At 34.9% G+C, this 15364-nt stretch overlaps 2 protein-coding genes across 7 annotated transcripts; one reads left to right on the forward strand and one right to left on the reverse strand.

Moving 5' to 3' along the window:
• The first annotated feature begins 231 nt into the window (after positions 1–231).
• On the forward strand, positions 232–9103 carry NSD (Nuclear receptor binding SET domain protein). The gene is made up of 15 exons (XM_090154410.1): positions 232–281; positions 363–442; positions 2353–3063; positions 3228–3941; positions 4019–4111; positions 4178–6160; positions 6229–6308; positions 6371–6551; positions 6638–7018; positions 7079–7235; positions 7301–7613; positions 7674–7943; positions 8005–8370; positions 8428–8626; positions 8688–9103. Exons 3-15 carry the CDS (start codon positions 2511–2513, stop codon positions 8909–8911), a joined length of 5514 nt encoding a protein of 1837 aa, XP_090010536.1. The 5' UTR covers positions 232–281; positions 363–442; positions 2353–2510; the 3' UTR covers positions 8912–9103.
• Positions 9104–9326: 223 nt separating this feature from the next.
• Positions 9327–12007, reverse strand: LOC149935322 (protein D2-like). Of its 6 annotated transcripts, XM_090154411.1 has the most exons (6): positions 11510–11827; positions 11321–11429; positions 10486–10588; positions 10302–10422; positions 10105–10242; positions 9327–10043 (listed from the first exon to the last, which is right to left on the reverse strand). In XM_090154411.1, exons 2-6 carry the CDS (start codon positions 11341–11343, stop codon positions 9826–9828), a joined length of 603 nt encoding a protein of 200 aa, XP_090010537.1. In that variant the 5' UTR covers positions 11344–11429; positions 11510–11827; the 3' UTR covers positions 9327–9825. The 6 variants fall into 6 exon arrangements, with proteins under 6 accessions (XP_090010537.1, XP_090010542.1, XP_090010539.1 ...); XM_090154416.1 differs by lacking the exons at positions 11321–11429; positions 11510–11827 and adding an exon at positions 11846–12007; XM_090154413.1 differs by lacking the exon at positions 11321–11429 and having other exon boundaries at positions 11617–11826.
• Positions 12008–15364: the final 3357 nt, after the last annotated feature.

Consider the following 15364-nt stretch of genomic DNA (forward strand, 5'->3'; position numbering starts at 1 on the left):
GCTAACTGAAAAAGTATATTTGTAGGCACAGTGCTGCCATCTAGCTTTTAGTATGGAAATATTACTGACTTATTATAGATGTCACCACTGTTGAAATATTTCAAAGAAAATAATAAAAAATCGCGGCAAATGCTCGTTGAGTAAAAACCGCGAAACGGATTTCAACTTTTCAATCAGTAATAAATCTATCATTTTTACCAATTTGTTTTTAAGTAATCAACAATTTGGAAGTTTTAATTAATTATAAAAGTGTTACAACTGTTTTGAGTAACTGGCATGTGGTAAAAATTACATTTAAAAAAAATAATTGTGTACTAAATAAGGAAACGCTAAGGCTTATTGTACTCCAATTGAAATATCAGCTTGGATTTAAGGAACCCTGCTCTACAGTACTTGATCACTATGCAGTATGCAAAAGTCTGCAGAAGGAAGCGGAAGCGTGGTATGGTTAACATGTTTCATAGGTTAACCTTCCTTATTACAGAAAACCCAAAAACCTAATTAACAAGCTTTCCACTGTTAAAGTAAATTTTTGATAAATGTTTTAATATCGTGAAAATTGTATTAATCAATCGTATTTTTGACATAAATTTAGCATAGTGATTGTGCTTAATTTTCTGCGTGAGATATAAGCTGACTGGTAATTCATGATTCAATGATCTCGTCACTTTTTTACTATTTGTGAAATATCCCTGGTTGCTGGAATAGTTAGTTACTCAAGGCTGTCATTATTGAGAGATTTTTGCATGGTGTAAACTGTCCCACCCATATTAATTTACCCACTAATAGAGCGAAATAAAGAATTTGTTTTCACTATAGGTAGCAATTGAAGACCATTTTTCTAAGTTTCCTTAAAGTAACCTCTGATGCCTAATTTCTAACACAGTTAGCTAGAACACAAAATACGTTTTCTAATTTGATATTGCTTTAAAAATAAAAATATAGTTTTTAAATAAGTTTAGTTATCCATCTCAAGCTAAAATGTTAGACTCACTTTTACAGTGTAAAACTTGTATTATTTATTTGCAAGAGAGTTACTCAAAAAGTCATAATACGGCTTATGTTTGAGCATCGGTAAAAAAAAATAGCAATGAGAAAACAAATGTGAAGTACTTACATTTGAATACTTAAGAACAAGAGCAAAAAAATTTAAACGTGAAATTAAAACTGAATTGAAATTATAGGTTAGTGGGCCCCAAATGTTTGCCACATAAATAACTGGAAGCTTTGTTTGGAAAGACATTTCTATTAGACACTGTGACCAGATCCAGGGTTAATGAATTCCAGTCAGTGATAACGTCATAGGCAAAATAGTTGAGATAGTGGGATGTGAGAACAAGTGGTTTATTAAATTTAAGGGAATGGCCATGGGTTTAGGAAGAGTTAACAGAAAAAAATTCAACAAAATTGTTGTAGAAGAAGTCATGAAGTAGACAAAGGTTATTAAGGCAATGACGAATGTGAACTGGGTTGATATGAAGCTTTTTCAGACGAGTAGGGGCTGGTAGTTTTGATAGTTCATATTATTATTATAATTATGGTAGGATTTTATTTAGTTAATAAATATTTTACCACCTTTTTAGTCTAATAGTAGTAGTAGTAATACGTTTTCCCACATTGTTAATTAGATGAATAATTAACTTTTCTTGAATTAAAAATTTTGATGGCTTTAGAAACTATTTTATGATATATCTATCCACCAGGGATTCTGCATATATAAATATATAAAGAAAATGATTTTAAATTATTAGTATTGGAAGTTACATCTATTAAATCATTAGCAAAAGGTGAAAAAATTATTCTTATTAAATTTAGTAAATTCAGACTTATTTTATATGAGAAAATGTTGAAATAATTAAGGAAATATGATTTTTAGGTCACTTTGTGTCAGCTGAGCTTATAGCCATAACAAACGCTAATGCCATCCAAAATTTTATCATCTTTTAACCTAGAAAGTATTTTTCTTTAAAGTATAACTCTTGTTTGCACATAATATAGGTTCTAAAATAAAATGTAGGCCTTGAATTTATTGTTAATTAATAACAACAAAATAACTTTAGTTATTATGTTTTTAATTAAATTTTATTGTTTGATTTTCTGAGTCTTAGGCCTTAGTAGGGGGTTTTTTTTTTTAAATATAGAGGGCTCTTCTTTACCACAAAAAATATTTTCCTCTTACAAAAAAGGTTAAATATAAACATTTAACAGATAATTGCAATTTGGAAATTTTATATTAAATTAAAATATCTATTACAATAATATCCTTGTAATTTTAAATAGGCTAATTAATAAAAATTTAATTTTAATTTTAGGGACTGTGGTTAATTCTATTTCTGATTTTATTTTTAACAGATTAAATACAATTTGGTGCTGGCATGCTATAGATTTGGAAGATCTATATTTACTTCAACTTTATATTAGTTACAAATGAACGATCAAAATTCTTGTGCTTTTCTAAATGTTTAAAAAAGCTTCTGTATAAAAATTATTATACAAAACTGTTCGCAACAATGCCTTCACACAATTCTAATAAAGAAATTAAGCCTAAAAAGAAAGGCAGACCTCGGAAAGATTCCATTCTGGCCAAATCTGAAGGTGTTACAATTAATAATTCAGCAAAAGAGGCTGATGAAAGTGTTTTTAAAGACTCTAAACCAAGTAATTCTGCGACAGCTACTGATTTGCCACCAGCTGTTGAAAATAATGAAGCTCAAGAAGAAAAGCTACAAAGCCGTTATGGAAGAGTGAGGAAAAACCGTTCTCTTGGACCAGATATGCAAGTCACTCCCTTAGTAAAGCAAAAAATTACCAAATCTCAGTCCACGACAGATGGTACCCCCACTAAAGAAGAAACTTCAAAAGAAGCTCAAGCAAAAAAGACTCCTGTTTATCCTCAAATATCTAAAAACAAGGTTGAGAAGATAATGAAAGATCTAACTCTCTCTATCATGACTGAATTAACTTTGGGTGATTTAATTTGGGCTCGAATTCCAGGCCATCCTTGGTGGCCATGTATAATAACAGAAGAGCCTGGTAAAGGAGTTTACAGCAAATTGAAAACTAGTATGATAACTTAAATTTTTGATGGGGTGTGATATATATTTTATTTAACAAGAAAAGTTGCTCTTAGCTATTAGACCCATTTTAGTTTGGAAATGTTTATCACAGCCTGAATTATAACTAGAAACGAGTATTAAATTATAATTGAAAACATTGTTTATTTTTAGGGAAAAACTCTAAAGAGGCTGGTTTGATATATCATGTGCATTACTTCGGCAAAGGTACTCAGCGTGGATGGACGGTACCCAATGGTATTATGATGTTCAAAGGAAAAGACCATTTTGATGATTTTGTCAAGAACTTATTGGAGAAAAGCAATCCTGATCAGAAGGAGGTCGTGAACTTTGTATTTAGGATTCCTCAGTCTAGATTAACCACTTGGAAAGGCGCTGTTACAGTTGCGGAAGAGGCTATTTTGCTAAATAAAGAAGAACGGAAGAAGAAACTTGCCTTTTTGAATAGTTCAGTCTCAGTTGTGAAGTCTGCCGTGTCAACACCCAATAGCACTCCGGAAAAAGACACTTTCCATTGGGTGGAGCCTCTCAAAAAACTTCCTAATATTGATAAACTTTTGGAAAATGGTGAAAATTTGGAAAATCATGTTAATCTAGGAGTTGACTCTGGCAAGAAGGAGAAGGGTGCAAATGTACACTCCCCGGAATGTGACAAAGAGAAGACAAAACTAGATAAATCACAGGAAAATAACCAAAACATGTCCAAGTATCGATGCAAAACGTATTTTGAACATTATTTTCAAGCACATGTGGATGAATTAATTAGTGAAAAACCAAAGTTATCCAAGGAAGATGTAAGAGGTCTTCTTATATCTCAGTGGGAAAAACTAAGCGATGATGAAAAAATGAAATATAAAAAAAGGATTGGTTTGTTTGTTTTTTTTACCAAGTCAGTATTTTATGAAAATTTATTCATTTACTAATTAAGAGAGTTTGTGTTTTAGATAAAACCAACAAAACGAGAAATGAAAAAGTTAATTTACCCAACTCTGTTCTCCCTGAAAAAGAAAATGTTTCTACAAAAACTAAATTAGAAGGTGGGTGTATTTCACCACATAAATAATATTTTGGAATTTATGTATTGATTATTTTGTTTTCTTAAGAAAATAATATGAAGCATAAACAAAAAACGCCAAAGAAATTGAATATTAATGGAAATACGGATTCCATTCTAAACAAAGAGACTCCTGTTGGAAAATCAGCTGAAAAGAAAGAAGATGTAACACAGAAAAAATCCACCAAGAAATCTAACTTGAATTGCAAGACCAAAAAAGATGACCCGGAGAAAAATGTTGAAGAGAAAATTGGCGATGTAACACCTTTTACTAAAAAAGAAAATGTTGCTCCAAGCGATTTCTTAAATTTGCTTTCTCCGAGCAAGAATGGGGAATCTCCCAGAAAGGTTGCTGTTTTCATTGTAGATTCTGATTCTGATAGTGATTCTGGGCTTGATGAGTTTGACGATGATGAATCTCAAGGAGAGAAATTCAAACATTGTGACATTAAAGTTTCTGATAGGAGTCTACCAGATGAATTACATAAAGGAGACAATGGCAATATAAAGATGAAAAAAGATGTGTCAGTTTATTCAAAAATTGAAAATAAAGCAATTAAAGATGAAGTTCCCAATTCTAAAGAGGAAAAAGAAAAACCAAAAAAGAAATTTTCAAAGCCCCTTACCACCAAAAAAGATACCTCTGAAAAGCAGGAACTAGTTTCGGCAAGTAAAGGGAAGGCTGGGGCAGTCAAAATTAAAGTAAAGGCCAACGGGAAGACTGAAACTGGAAGTTCAAAAGACGATGATAGTTCCTCGGATTTGTCTCTTATTTTAAGTGAAACTACCGATGGCTCTTCTCAATCTGTTGTATCAATAGAGACGCCTATTGTATCTCCAACATCAATGCCTCTGCAAGACGAACACAATAGTGATGAAATAATACAATCTGTTGGATTGAAGAAAATCTCAGTGGGGAAAACTGAAGATTGCAATGCTGCAGAGAGTGAAAAGGGAAAGGGTAAATCGGGAAGAATTGGAACACGACGGTATGTAAAAAGTCGCATGGATGAAGTTGATAACAAACGTAAGGCTGAAGAACCATTAGATGAGGAAAAATATCCTTCTAATAGCAAGATGGATGGGACAGAAGGACCACCATCAAAAAAAGTAAAATTGAATGATACTGCAGTTGCTAAAGGTTTTACCAAACCCCGAGGACGACTTTCTAGAGGCAAAATTGATGAAGGGAAAAATAACGCTTTAACAAAAAAGGCTGCAGCAGGATATTCAGATCACAATGAATCTTCTATTGAATCAAATGAATCTACTAGAAGTTCATTGAAAGTAACATCATCTGATAGTAAATACAAGAAATCCAAGGCTAAAACTGACAAAGCAATTGCTAAAGACTTTGAACAAGACAAACTGCCAATACAAACTAAATCTGATAAATTAAATGGAAAAGAAACTTTAAAGGTTGAAAATATGAAGCAAGAACATCTTGGATCTGAGTTTTCTGACAATGAAGTGGAAATTAATCCATCAGATGTAAATTCAGATATGGAAGTTGATCCTGATCCTGATGGCATTGAAAAACACAAAGATTCTGATCCTCAAGTTAATTTGTCTAAAGGTGGCACATTGACTAATTCCAATGATAATTCTGAAGTAATAAGTGGTATGGACATTAAAACTGAAACTGTTTCATCAGATACCGTGGTAAAAAATTCTGATAGAAAAAACATGGCATCCAAGAAAAAAGGCAGAAAGAAGAATGAAAATAGCGAATCAGAGAATGCCGCATCTAATAATGGTATAATTGGGGAAAAAGTTTCTGAAGGGCTTCCTGTGCATGAACCACAAAAGTCTGTATTAAAGAACACTAACCTTTCAAATTCTAAAAAACGCAAATCCCAATCTAAAATTGATACTGAACTCTTCAATAAATACCTCCATACTAAAGTACTTGCAATCATGGGAGACAACCCAAGTTTATCTTATGGGGAAGCCAAAGAGATATTAACAAATAATTGGTCAAAAATGACTGATGAAGAAAAGTTATCATTTTCTCAATTTGGCAAAGAAAATGGTGATAAATATTTTATTGGTGTTACAAAAATAATTGTGTTTGTAATGCAGTTTTTTTTTATATAAAAGGAAAAGCTGTGAATAATAAAAAATCCAAAAACACAAAAGGATCAGATGGAATGGAGACTGACGATGAAGAACTACAAACAGTATGTTGGGATAATATTTTATTATTACAAAATAGCCTTTAGTTCAACTTTTTCTATATTAGGAAACTACCGAGAATGAAAGTGGTGTAATAATTAACAGGCACGAAAGACTGTGTCAAATATGTGAAGTTTCTGGAGATGTCATCACTTGCAAAGGACCCTGTCAACAAAATTTCCATCTGGGTTGCTTAAATACCAAACCAGATAATATTGACACATTTCAGTGTGATGAATGTACCACAAGTAATCGTGCTAATATTTTTATGTTAACTTTATCCGATCTTCAAATCGAAAATATACTAAAATGTAGTTGCTTTTTTGGCTTACAGATTGCCACAATTGTTTCACCTGTAAGAGCAATAAGGGCGATGTTAGAAAGTGCACCATTCCGAACTGTGGAAAATTCTACCACGATGCCTGTTTAAAACAAAGCCCTTTATCAACTGTTATGGAAAACCGAATAATTTGCCCTCTTCACGTTTGCCTATCTTGTTACAATGACAGTCCTAAATTTGCAAGATCCCACAAAGGGCGATTAGTTCGTTGCATTAGATGTCCAACTGCTTTTCACTCTGCAGAAAGTTGCGTCGCTGCGGGATCTATTCACCTAACTCAATCTCATATCTTATGCACTCATCATTTTAGTCCCAAAAAAGGGAATAAGTATCATTCACACATAAATGTCAATTGGTGTTTCATTTGCTCAGCTGGTACGAAGATTATCATTTTTGGTGAGGTTTATCAAATCTAAAGGGTTTCTTTCTTTTTAGGCGGCGAATTAATCTGTTGCGAAAGCTGCCCTGGGGCTTTTCATGCAGATTGCTTGGATATTGTACCTCCAGAAGGTAGCTTTTATTGCCCTGATTGCAAGAGAAGGAAGCACCCTACAAGTGGTAATATTGTTTGGGTGAAGCTTGGTTGCTATCGGTGAGTTTCTTATTGATCCCACATCGCATTTTGCCATTGTCAACAATTTTTTTTTGTTGTTGTAGGTGGTGGCCCGCTGAAGTCTGCCATCCTAACAATGTCCCTTTAAATATTCAAAAGATAGAACACAGTGTGGGAGAATTTCCCGTTCGTTTCTTTGGTTCGCACGACTATTTTTGGATACACAAAGGCAGAGTATTCCTTTTTCACGAAGGAGATAAAGGCAGCAGGGATGGAACTTCTAATAGGTATTTAGCCAAAGTTTTTCATAGAGCTGTGGAAGAAGCAGTTGTTGCCTTTAAAAATTGGCAGAGAACTAAAAAGGCTCGGGAGATTAATCACAATAGCTCAAAACCACCTTCTTACAAACACATAAAGGTATTAACCAACTTAAATTCAATTGGATTTTTTTTCTTAATTGATTTTTACAAACATTAGTCAAATAGACCAGTAGGAAAAGTGCAAATTCACGTCGCTGATATATCTACATTAACACGTTGCGAATGTGACCCGGCATTGGAAAATCCTTGTGCAAGAGACATGGACTGTCTAAATCGAATTCTGCATTTAGAATGTCACCCAGCTATTTGTCCCGCTGGGGAAAGATGTCAAAATCAAGATTTTGTAAAAAGATATTACGCTTCTGCTGCTTCGAAGAAAGTAGAGGGGAGAGGGTGGGGCCTCTTCTCTACTGCCAAAATATTAAAAGTACATCAAGTTGTGATGAAGTTTGATAAATTTTATGAACTAACGGATTATGAATTTACAGGGTCAATTTGTTTCTGAATATGTTGGGGAACTTATAGACGAAGAAGAATGTCAAAATCGTTTGAAATCTATGCATTCGGAAAATGACACAAACTTTTACTTCTTGACCATTGACAAAGACCGGATAATAGATGCTGGCCCAAAAGGGAACCTATCTCGCTTTATGAATCACTCATGCCAGCCTAATTGTGAAACTCAAAAGTGGATGGTTAATGGTGATACGAGAGTTGGGCTGTTTGCTGTTGAGGATATTGAATCTGACACTGAACTAACATTCAATTACAATCTCGAATGCCGAGGTGACGAAAAAACAAAATGCGGCTGTGGAGCTGATAATTGTAGCGGGTTCATTGGAGTCAGACCCAAAGTAATTTTAAAACAAATGTTTTAATTGAATTTGAATAAATTAAAACATTTTTTGCAGACACTAGCAGCCATTAGTGCAGAGAAGAAATTCAAGGATAATTTAGGGAAAAAGAAAAAACGAAAGTTGGTTCCAACCAGAAAACATGATGATGAGTGCTATAGATGTGGAGAAGGTGGTGAACTGCTAATGTGCGATAGAAAAGGGTGCTCAAAGTCATACCATCTTTTCTGTTTGGGACTTGACAAACCACCACATGGTAAAGTTAATTTTAATTGTAGGATGGATTTTATACTTAAAATTGGCTTATCATAATTTAGGTCGATGGGAGTGTCCGTGGCATCATTGTGATGCATGTGGCAAGTACTCGGTTGTGTTGTGTCAAGAGTGTCCAAATTCATTTTGTAACATTCACGCGACCCCGGATAACATTGTAACAGGTGAGAAAGTACTTTGTACCGAACACACTATTTGCGATAATGTTGTAGATGACGTCAATTCGGATAGTCCTCTTCAGTCTGAAAATGAAAATTCAAAATCGTGATAAATATAAATTGCAAGTATAGACCAATGAAACCCTTACTTAACTACTGTTACAAGTAGTAAAATCTTATGAAGAATCAATAAACCTAATTCAATTATTTCCCCCCAATTTTATATGACCAATGCCTTTAGAGATAAAAATCTGTCTTTTACATTCTCAAGAAATGTTAATAAAATCACCTCATATGGAAAAGTTTGTTATTTTTTATTTTTTTTTGCTACAAGCTGACTTAATCCACTTTAGCTAAATATTTTACTACTTCAATGATAATTTTCATACCAACTACACCAACGTTTTGCCTTTGTAAAGTTACTTACCGATTATATCTCTTTACATCCAACTTCAAAAAATACCCACCCATTAATGAACTTCAGAACCTAAATGGTGCATAATGCACAGAAAAAAGCTCAGTAGCATTAAGTCCATAAGGTACATTGTTTATTATTCGATTTTAATGTATGCGTACAAACTCCTGATTTAATAAAAAACACAACATTTAATGTATGCGTACAAACTCTCCTGATTTAATAAAAAACAACATCAATGTGAATGGAATGATATGCGTATGATAATAATGATTAAAAACTTCATGAAAAAAATAAGCTCATTTAAAAAAATGATCCTCACAGATCAAAGCATTTTTGATACCAATTATAGTTTTTGGCATAGCTGCATTTTGTTTTAGAGAATGCTAGGTGATTCACAAATTTTGGTAGCATTCAATACTTTTAAAAAAGCTCTTTTTTTATTGTTCATATGGCAAAACCAAACAACAAAGCAAAGCCTCTAATTGAAAAAATACAGTATTAGATTTATTGAGATTTTAAAGAAAAACATTCAATGGGAAAACATGAATTTAGTTTCAAAAACTACGCTATAAACCTAATAGTTTAAGAAAAGAGACACATTAGGTTTTAGTTTCCGCTCAACTGTTCGTAAAGTTTTGGGACATATTCATCCCATTGAGCCTGGAAAAAATTGCCAGCAATTGGACTTCCCAAGTTATATTTTTTGGCAAAAGACCTAATTTTAAAGCTTCCCCTCCTGTCAGCTGAATGATTTGTTAGTTTTTTTTCATCAAATGTTAACTTGTCAGGTTGTTTGTAGGCCAGAAAAACGTATCGGTGGAGTCCTGTTGATAATATAAAAATAATTAGCCTAGTTTGCAAGGGGTAATGCTTTATAAATTTTACCAGTTCCATGAGGTGGACCAGCCCCTACATATTCAGATAGAACTTCTCCTTGGGAAACATTTGATCCGGGAATATTTACAACAAGCCAATGATGCCATTCTCGGTATTTTGGGTTTTGCCGGCTAGGAGCATCTGGATCTATAAAAATACCTCAATTAAAAAGTTTTCTTTTCTACATTTTCCTTTGGAACTTGTACCAGTCATGCACAATGTATAATATCCTTCAGGATCAGCTAGATAGCTGATAGAAGGAGGATTTTTCACAATTGTTGGAGTTAATTCATTTCCCGAGGCTACTGAACCACCCTCGTACGCAACCTTGAGTAAATATTTAGTATTAGTTTCAGTTTCATTGTTTTCTCTCTTTAACATCAGCACAACCTGTATTATATCAATTGGAGCCTCATCTATCACATCAGGCACAACACCATGTTGTTCCATGTTTTGCTGCACTTCCAAGAGCCCAGTAACTGAACTAATATCTCTACCCAAAATGAGCAGGTATAAAATTAATCCAAGAGACAGAAACATTTGCATACGTAAGACTAACAGAAAGGAGAAATACTTATCTCTCAATAATTAAATTCAACCAACAACATTGTCTAGTCCCTATGCCTTCCATTAAATAGCGAGAAATAAATGTATTTTTGGATTTTACCTTCAGATATAAGATACGTGAAACATTTACCAACGCAGTTCAACTTTTAAATATAATGGGTTTAGTAAATTAAACAACTAGGATATTTGCAGCTGTAAAACCATGAAATTTAATTCGCCATAAGAATTTTTTATTCAAAGAATCGTGCTGATTCATCAACATATACAGTTTCAATGAGAAGAAAAAATATGGGTGTCTGTGTAAATGACTTATCCATAAGCCATTGTTTATGTACTTTTATCTTGCATGAGACACCAAGTACTTATATTGTATTGCAATGATAAGCAATCTTTGAACTCATTGTACATGTAGAAATAGTTTTTATTCAATGGGATTTTTAAAGGGGTTTGTAAACTAAATACATATATTTTGTGGTTGAAATAAACTCTAGAACAAGGGTCCAAATTTTCCAAAGAAAGTCAAGAATTTATTGGTCTTAATTTCTTTAAATTTAAGGTTATATAACTAAACGTATTTTTATAGACCTTTGCTCTAGACTTATACTAATCCTATTTATTTAACCTGAATTATTAATAACTATATGGATCAAAAACATACATAATAAAATTTTCATGAGACATTCTTCAATATTTTGATATATAAATTCTGTGTTCCACACCCGTGTATACCAAGATTTTGACTTTACTATAAAAATTAACTTTGAAAGCTATAATTAAAAGTAGACATGTTTTAATTGGAATAATTTGTATAAGTTAAAGCAAATAAAACCCCATCGAAAATGCATACCGCGCGGCAGGGGACCCGTTCCCTTTGAATCAAGCTCTGCTGAATCAAACCATAGGCTGCTAGTCAAATTTCCCTCTGCCTAGCCGTTTTTTAGCGTTTATAATTACCTTCCACTGGATAATTTAGAAACTGTGGTACGAAGAATTTGTATTGACCTAAATAGTTGAACTGCCGTTTTGATTGACTTACATCAAAAATTTTCCGAACCAAAAATAGGCTTAGTAGCACAACAAATTAACAGAACGATTGCGTGACGACTTTCTAGCACGACTCAAGGAGCAGACTGCAGCTGCATGAATTGGACTAGTCACTTGAACGGGAGCTAGAGGAACTCACTTTTTTTTTTTAATTCGGGATTGTAACGTGTGGGACAAATTCAGTCCGCTCGTCCACCTGAGATATGTGTAACGGCCACGCCAACGGGGGGATACGTGGGGACAGGGGTGGGGACACCCGTGAGGAACTTAACTTTGGGCTATTCCGACTACTCCCGGAAAGTTCCGAAAGTGATGCGTGTCCAATTAGGTTATCGATAGCAGAGTAGAGTATTGCTTTTCAAATCGGGACGTTCAGCCCGATATAAAGCAGATAATGTTTTGCTACTTGTTACTCCAAGGTTAGTGAGGGATAATCGGAGTATTGATTTATGACGCTTTCTTTGGGCTACATGGAGATTTCTATTTCGAAATATGAGAATTATCAGAATGAAATTCTGTTAACTTTCGAGTGTGCCTAATCAATAGAAAATGTAGAAGTCGAACTCGACATCCAGGAGTATTTACAACTCGTAGTCGACATTTAAGGAAGTTCGATTCATTAAAGAATAGACTTCCACCCTCTCTTCCACCTCAGTTCATGAAATTTATGGAAATAGCAGACGACTTGGATTTAAAGGTTCTTAGACCAGCCGTGGGCCAGAAGCCGACTGGTGACGTATTAAAGGGCCCCATAGGCGTTTGAATTTCATCAGTTTCCCACGCGAATCGCAAACACTGGGAAAGCTACGACACGTCGTCTGCTACCTGATTTTCTGGGTGGGGCCCTTTAATCAGGTGCGAATTTACGGGTGAATTTTTCGCCCTCTCGAGCTCAGGTGGGTGCTGGCAGACCCTTTCGAATTTCAACCGCCCCCAAAGGAATTTCGTCGGAGTCCCTTGGGATTTCCTACCTGCCGACATGAGGTGGTTTCTTTTCGCTTGTTCCGGGATTTCGGAGTAGGGTAAGAAGAGTAAGGCTATGACGTCATTTTAGGGTAAGAAGAGTAAATCCAATTCGGTGGCGGCGAATAGTTGCAGTCGCAGTAAAAACGTTTTTCCAAAATAGCTACCTGTGGCCTTTTTAGCAGATAAATTCTGGCTAGCAGATGACAAAATCCGATTTACTCCATTACACCTTCTTTTCAGAAGGTGTAAATAGAGTAGCCCTAATACTTTCAAACAAGCGAATAGTTTATGGGGCGGAGTAATTATCATCCGAGGAACAGGCAAATAAAACGTTTTAGGGTAAAAAGAGTCCGAGAACAGGTGAAAAGAAACCGCCTTCTGACACTCCGCCTTGGTTTTATGATTAAAACTTTTAACTGTTGTACAGAGATAATTTTGAAAGAGCAGAAAGGTTTCATACATTCAAGCGTGGAATCCTGCTGGCTTGCTTTTTCAGAGATATGGGATTTGTCAGCATGACGTATATAATACGTCACCCACGCATTTACCAATTGAAAAAAAAAGAATACCAGCATGGCGGCCATAGCCAAAGGTACGGCGTGACGTCATGCTGCCAAGTCCCTTTTGAGCTGTACATCCCGTACCGACGCTCCCACATGCCTCACCCTACACATTTTAATCCGCGACTTGTTAAATTCCGTGAATTCAAAACCACCGCTTGGCGGCGCTATATTCGTTCCAAAAACACGACACTACACTTCACAACAAGCTTAGTAGACTCGGTCTACACTGACTAAAAGAAGGCACGCAATGCGATGATGAATGCTTCTCGGGACTATAGCGGAAACTTGAAAACAATCTGACTATGGTTCCTCTACTTCTGACCCTACTGTAATGGCTAAACTTCTCAATAAGCACTTCATATCTGTATCCTCGAATGTAGCTGCGACCAACCCAGAAATGGTGACCTCTTCTTCGCCTAATTTGACATCTGGTCCATGTGTCACTCCTAGTATTTAACCAGAATCGATCAGCCCGGCCTGACGATTGCTGTTGTTGCAGCCTACTTCCAGGGGCTAGTAAGCCACACTTTAAAGCTCTCAGGCGCTCTTTTAACTCATCATGGGGAAATGGGGAAAAACAGGCATACTTCTCAACTCACACCCTACAACTCCTTAAAATGTTTGCATAACCTTTTGAAACACCCTGTTAAGAATCGTAGGCCCTGCGGCCCTGGTCTCTTCCATATAGTTATCTATCAATGACCTTACAAATTTAGTTAACAATAGTTCACTTAGTTGGAGATAAGTATCACAGTTACACTTTAAATATAGTGTAATAACATGGTGGACCAATACCATTAACAAACAATATTTTTAAATAAAAAGCATAGCTTCCTTTACAAAATCAGCTATCACACTTAGAACATTAATCAAGAATTAAGTTGCTATATCCACCACGATCCAAAAAGTTTATAAGATTTAATGCGTTTGAGTTTGACCTTGGTTCGGAAACTCTATCCAAACCGAGGGGCATATCAATTTGTTACAGGTTGTCCTAATAATCATGATCAAAAATTTAATCATGATTTAATCATTTTTATTCTTTGTACAGCCAAAGCTATAGATTTAATTTTAATCTAATCTAATCATGATTTAATCTTACGAGGGTGTCCTAATAATCATTGGAGTTATCTGCCGCTCGATCCAAACACTTCTCACATTGACTGTTACTTGAATAATATAATACCATAAGTAACATAACACCCTAAGTATGACATTAGGAAAATGTTCTACTACATCCTTTCTTCACAGTGACGTCAAAATTTTTTCGAAATAGCGCCACTCGGTAGCGGCGGCATGAACTAATCTAACTCAACTTCCGGGAACGTGATTCCCGCGGTTTTGAAAACAGTCATTTTTAGGCTTAAAGAGCGAGAACAGGGCGAATTTCTGTCCCTCTAATCCTGTACTCGATGTTTTGACGAGTGACAGCTTAACTGACCTCTATGACAAATTGATTGACAGCTCTGACAGCTTGAGTGACCGCTTGGACAATAGACGAGTAAAGAAATTGTTTGCCAGTTTTTCTTTAATTTTCACGGGGAAGGTATTTTGAAACAGAGGGAAGAAAATGGGGGTTATCCAGTAATATTTGTGATGGTAGCGGCATCTTACGGCTGATTTTTACAACTATAAACCTATTTTCATTGGTCTATGAACGTCGGCTGCTTATTTTATTATTTTTGGATTACGATATACATGAAGGATCTCTTATCGTTTTACTATTATTAAATATAATTAGTTTAAATTAGCTTTGTTAAATGAGTTTCCAGGGTGGTTCCAAGTGTTGCCTTAAAGGTTGTAAAAGCTTTCCTTTTTTTAAATTTAGATTTTAATATTATCATACCATGTTTTTTTTAGTTGTTAAGTTCATCTCCAGAAACTACGTTTTTCTTTTTTCGAAACCTTTTTAATCATTAACACTCAATATTTAAATAAATTAGTTTAAGATGTGGAACACTGAACCGCCACTTCGCCGGAACATTTTGTAAAAGCATAGACTAAGGAAGGTTTCACAGACGACAATTTTAAAATAAAAGATTAACCCACGTGATCGGCGTTTCACCACAAATCCGCTAGGCGCGTGGCCGTTCGCCCCAGAAACTCCCTCAGTACACAGTGAAAGGCAG

Source organism: Leiobunum rupestre, chromosome 7, assembly GCF_980474605.1.
Source record: "Leiobunum rupestre chromosome 7, qqLeiRupe1.1.hap1, whole genome shotgun sequence".
Taxonomy (NCBI): Eukaryota; Metazoa; Arthropoda; class Arachnida; order Opiliones; family Sclerosomatidae; genus Leiobunum; species Leiobunum rupestre.

Excerpts from the sequence above, each read along its gene's own strand:
- NSD (XM_090154410.1), top strand. The coding sequence starts at position 2,511 with ATGCCTTCACACAATTCTAATAAAGAAATTAAGCCTAAAAAGAAAGGC. Across the intron at positions 6,309-6,370 it reads ACGATGAAGAACTACAAACA|GAAACTACCGAGAATGAAAG; the intron begins GTATGTTGGGAT and ends TTTCTATATTAG. Across the intron at positions 7,944-8,004 it reads CTACTGCCAAAATATTAAAA|GGTCAATTTGTTTCTGAATA; the intron begins GTACATCAAGTT and ends ATGAATTTACAG.
- LOC149935322 (XM_090154411.1), bottom strand. The coding sequence starts at position 11,343 with ATGTCTCATGAAAATTTTATTAT. Across the intron at positions 10,243-10,301 it reads TTATACATTGTGCATGACTG|ATCCAGATGCTCCTAGCCGG; the intron begins GTACAAGTTCCA and ends GTATTTTTATAG. Across the intron at positions 10,044-10,104 it reads TGGTCCACCTCATGGAACTG|GACTCCACCGATACGTTTTT; the intron begins GTAAAATTTATA and ends TATTATCAACAG.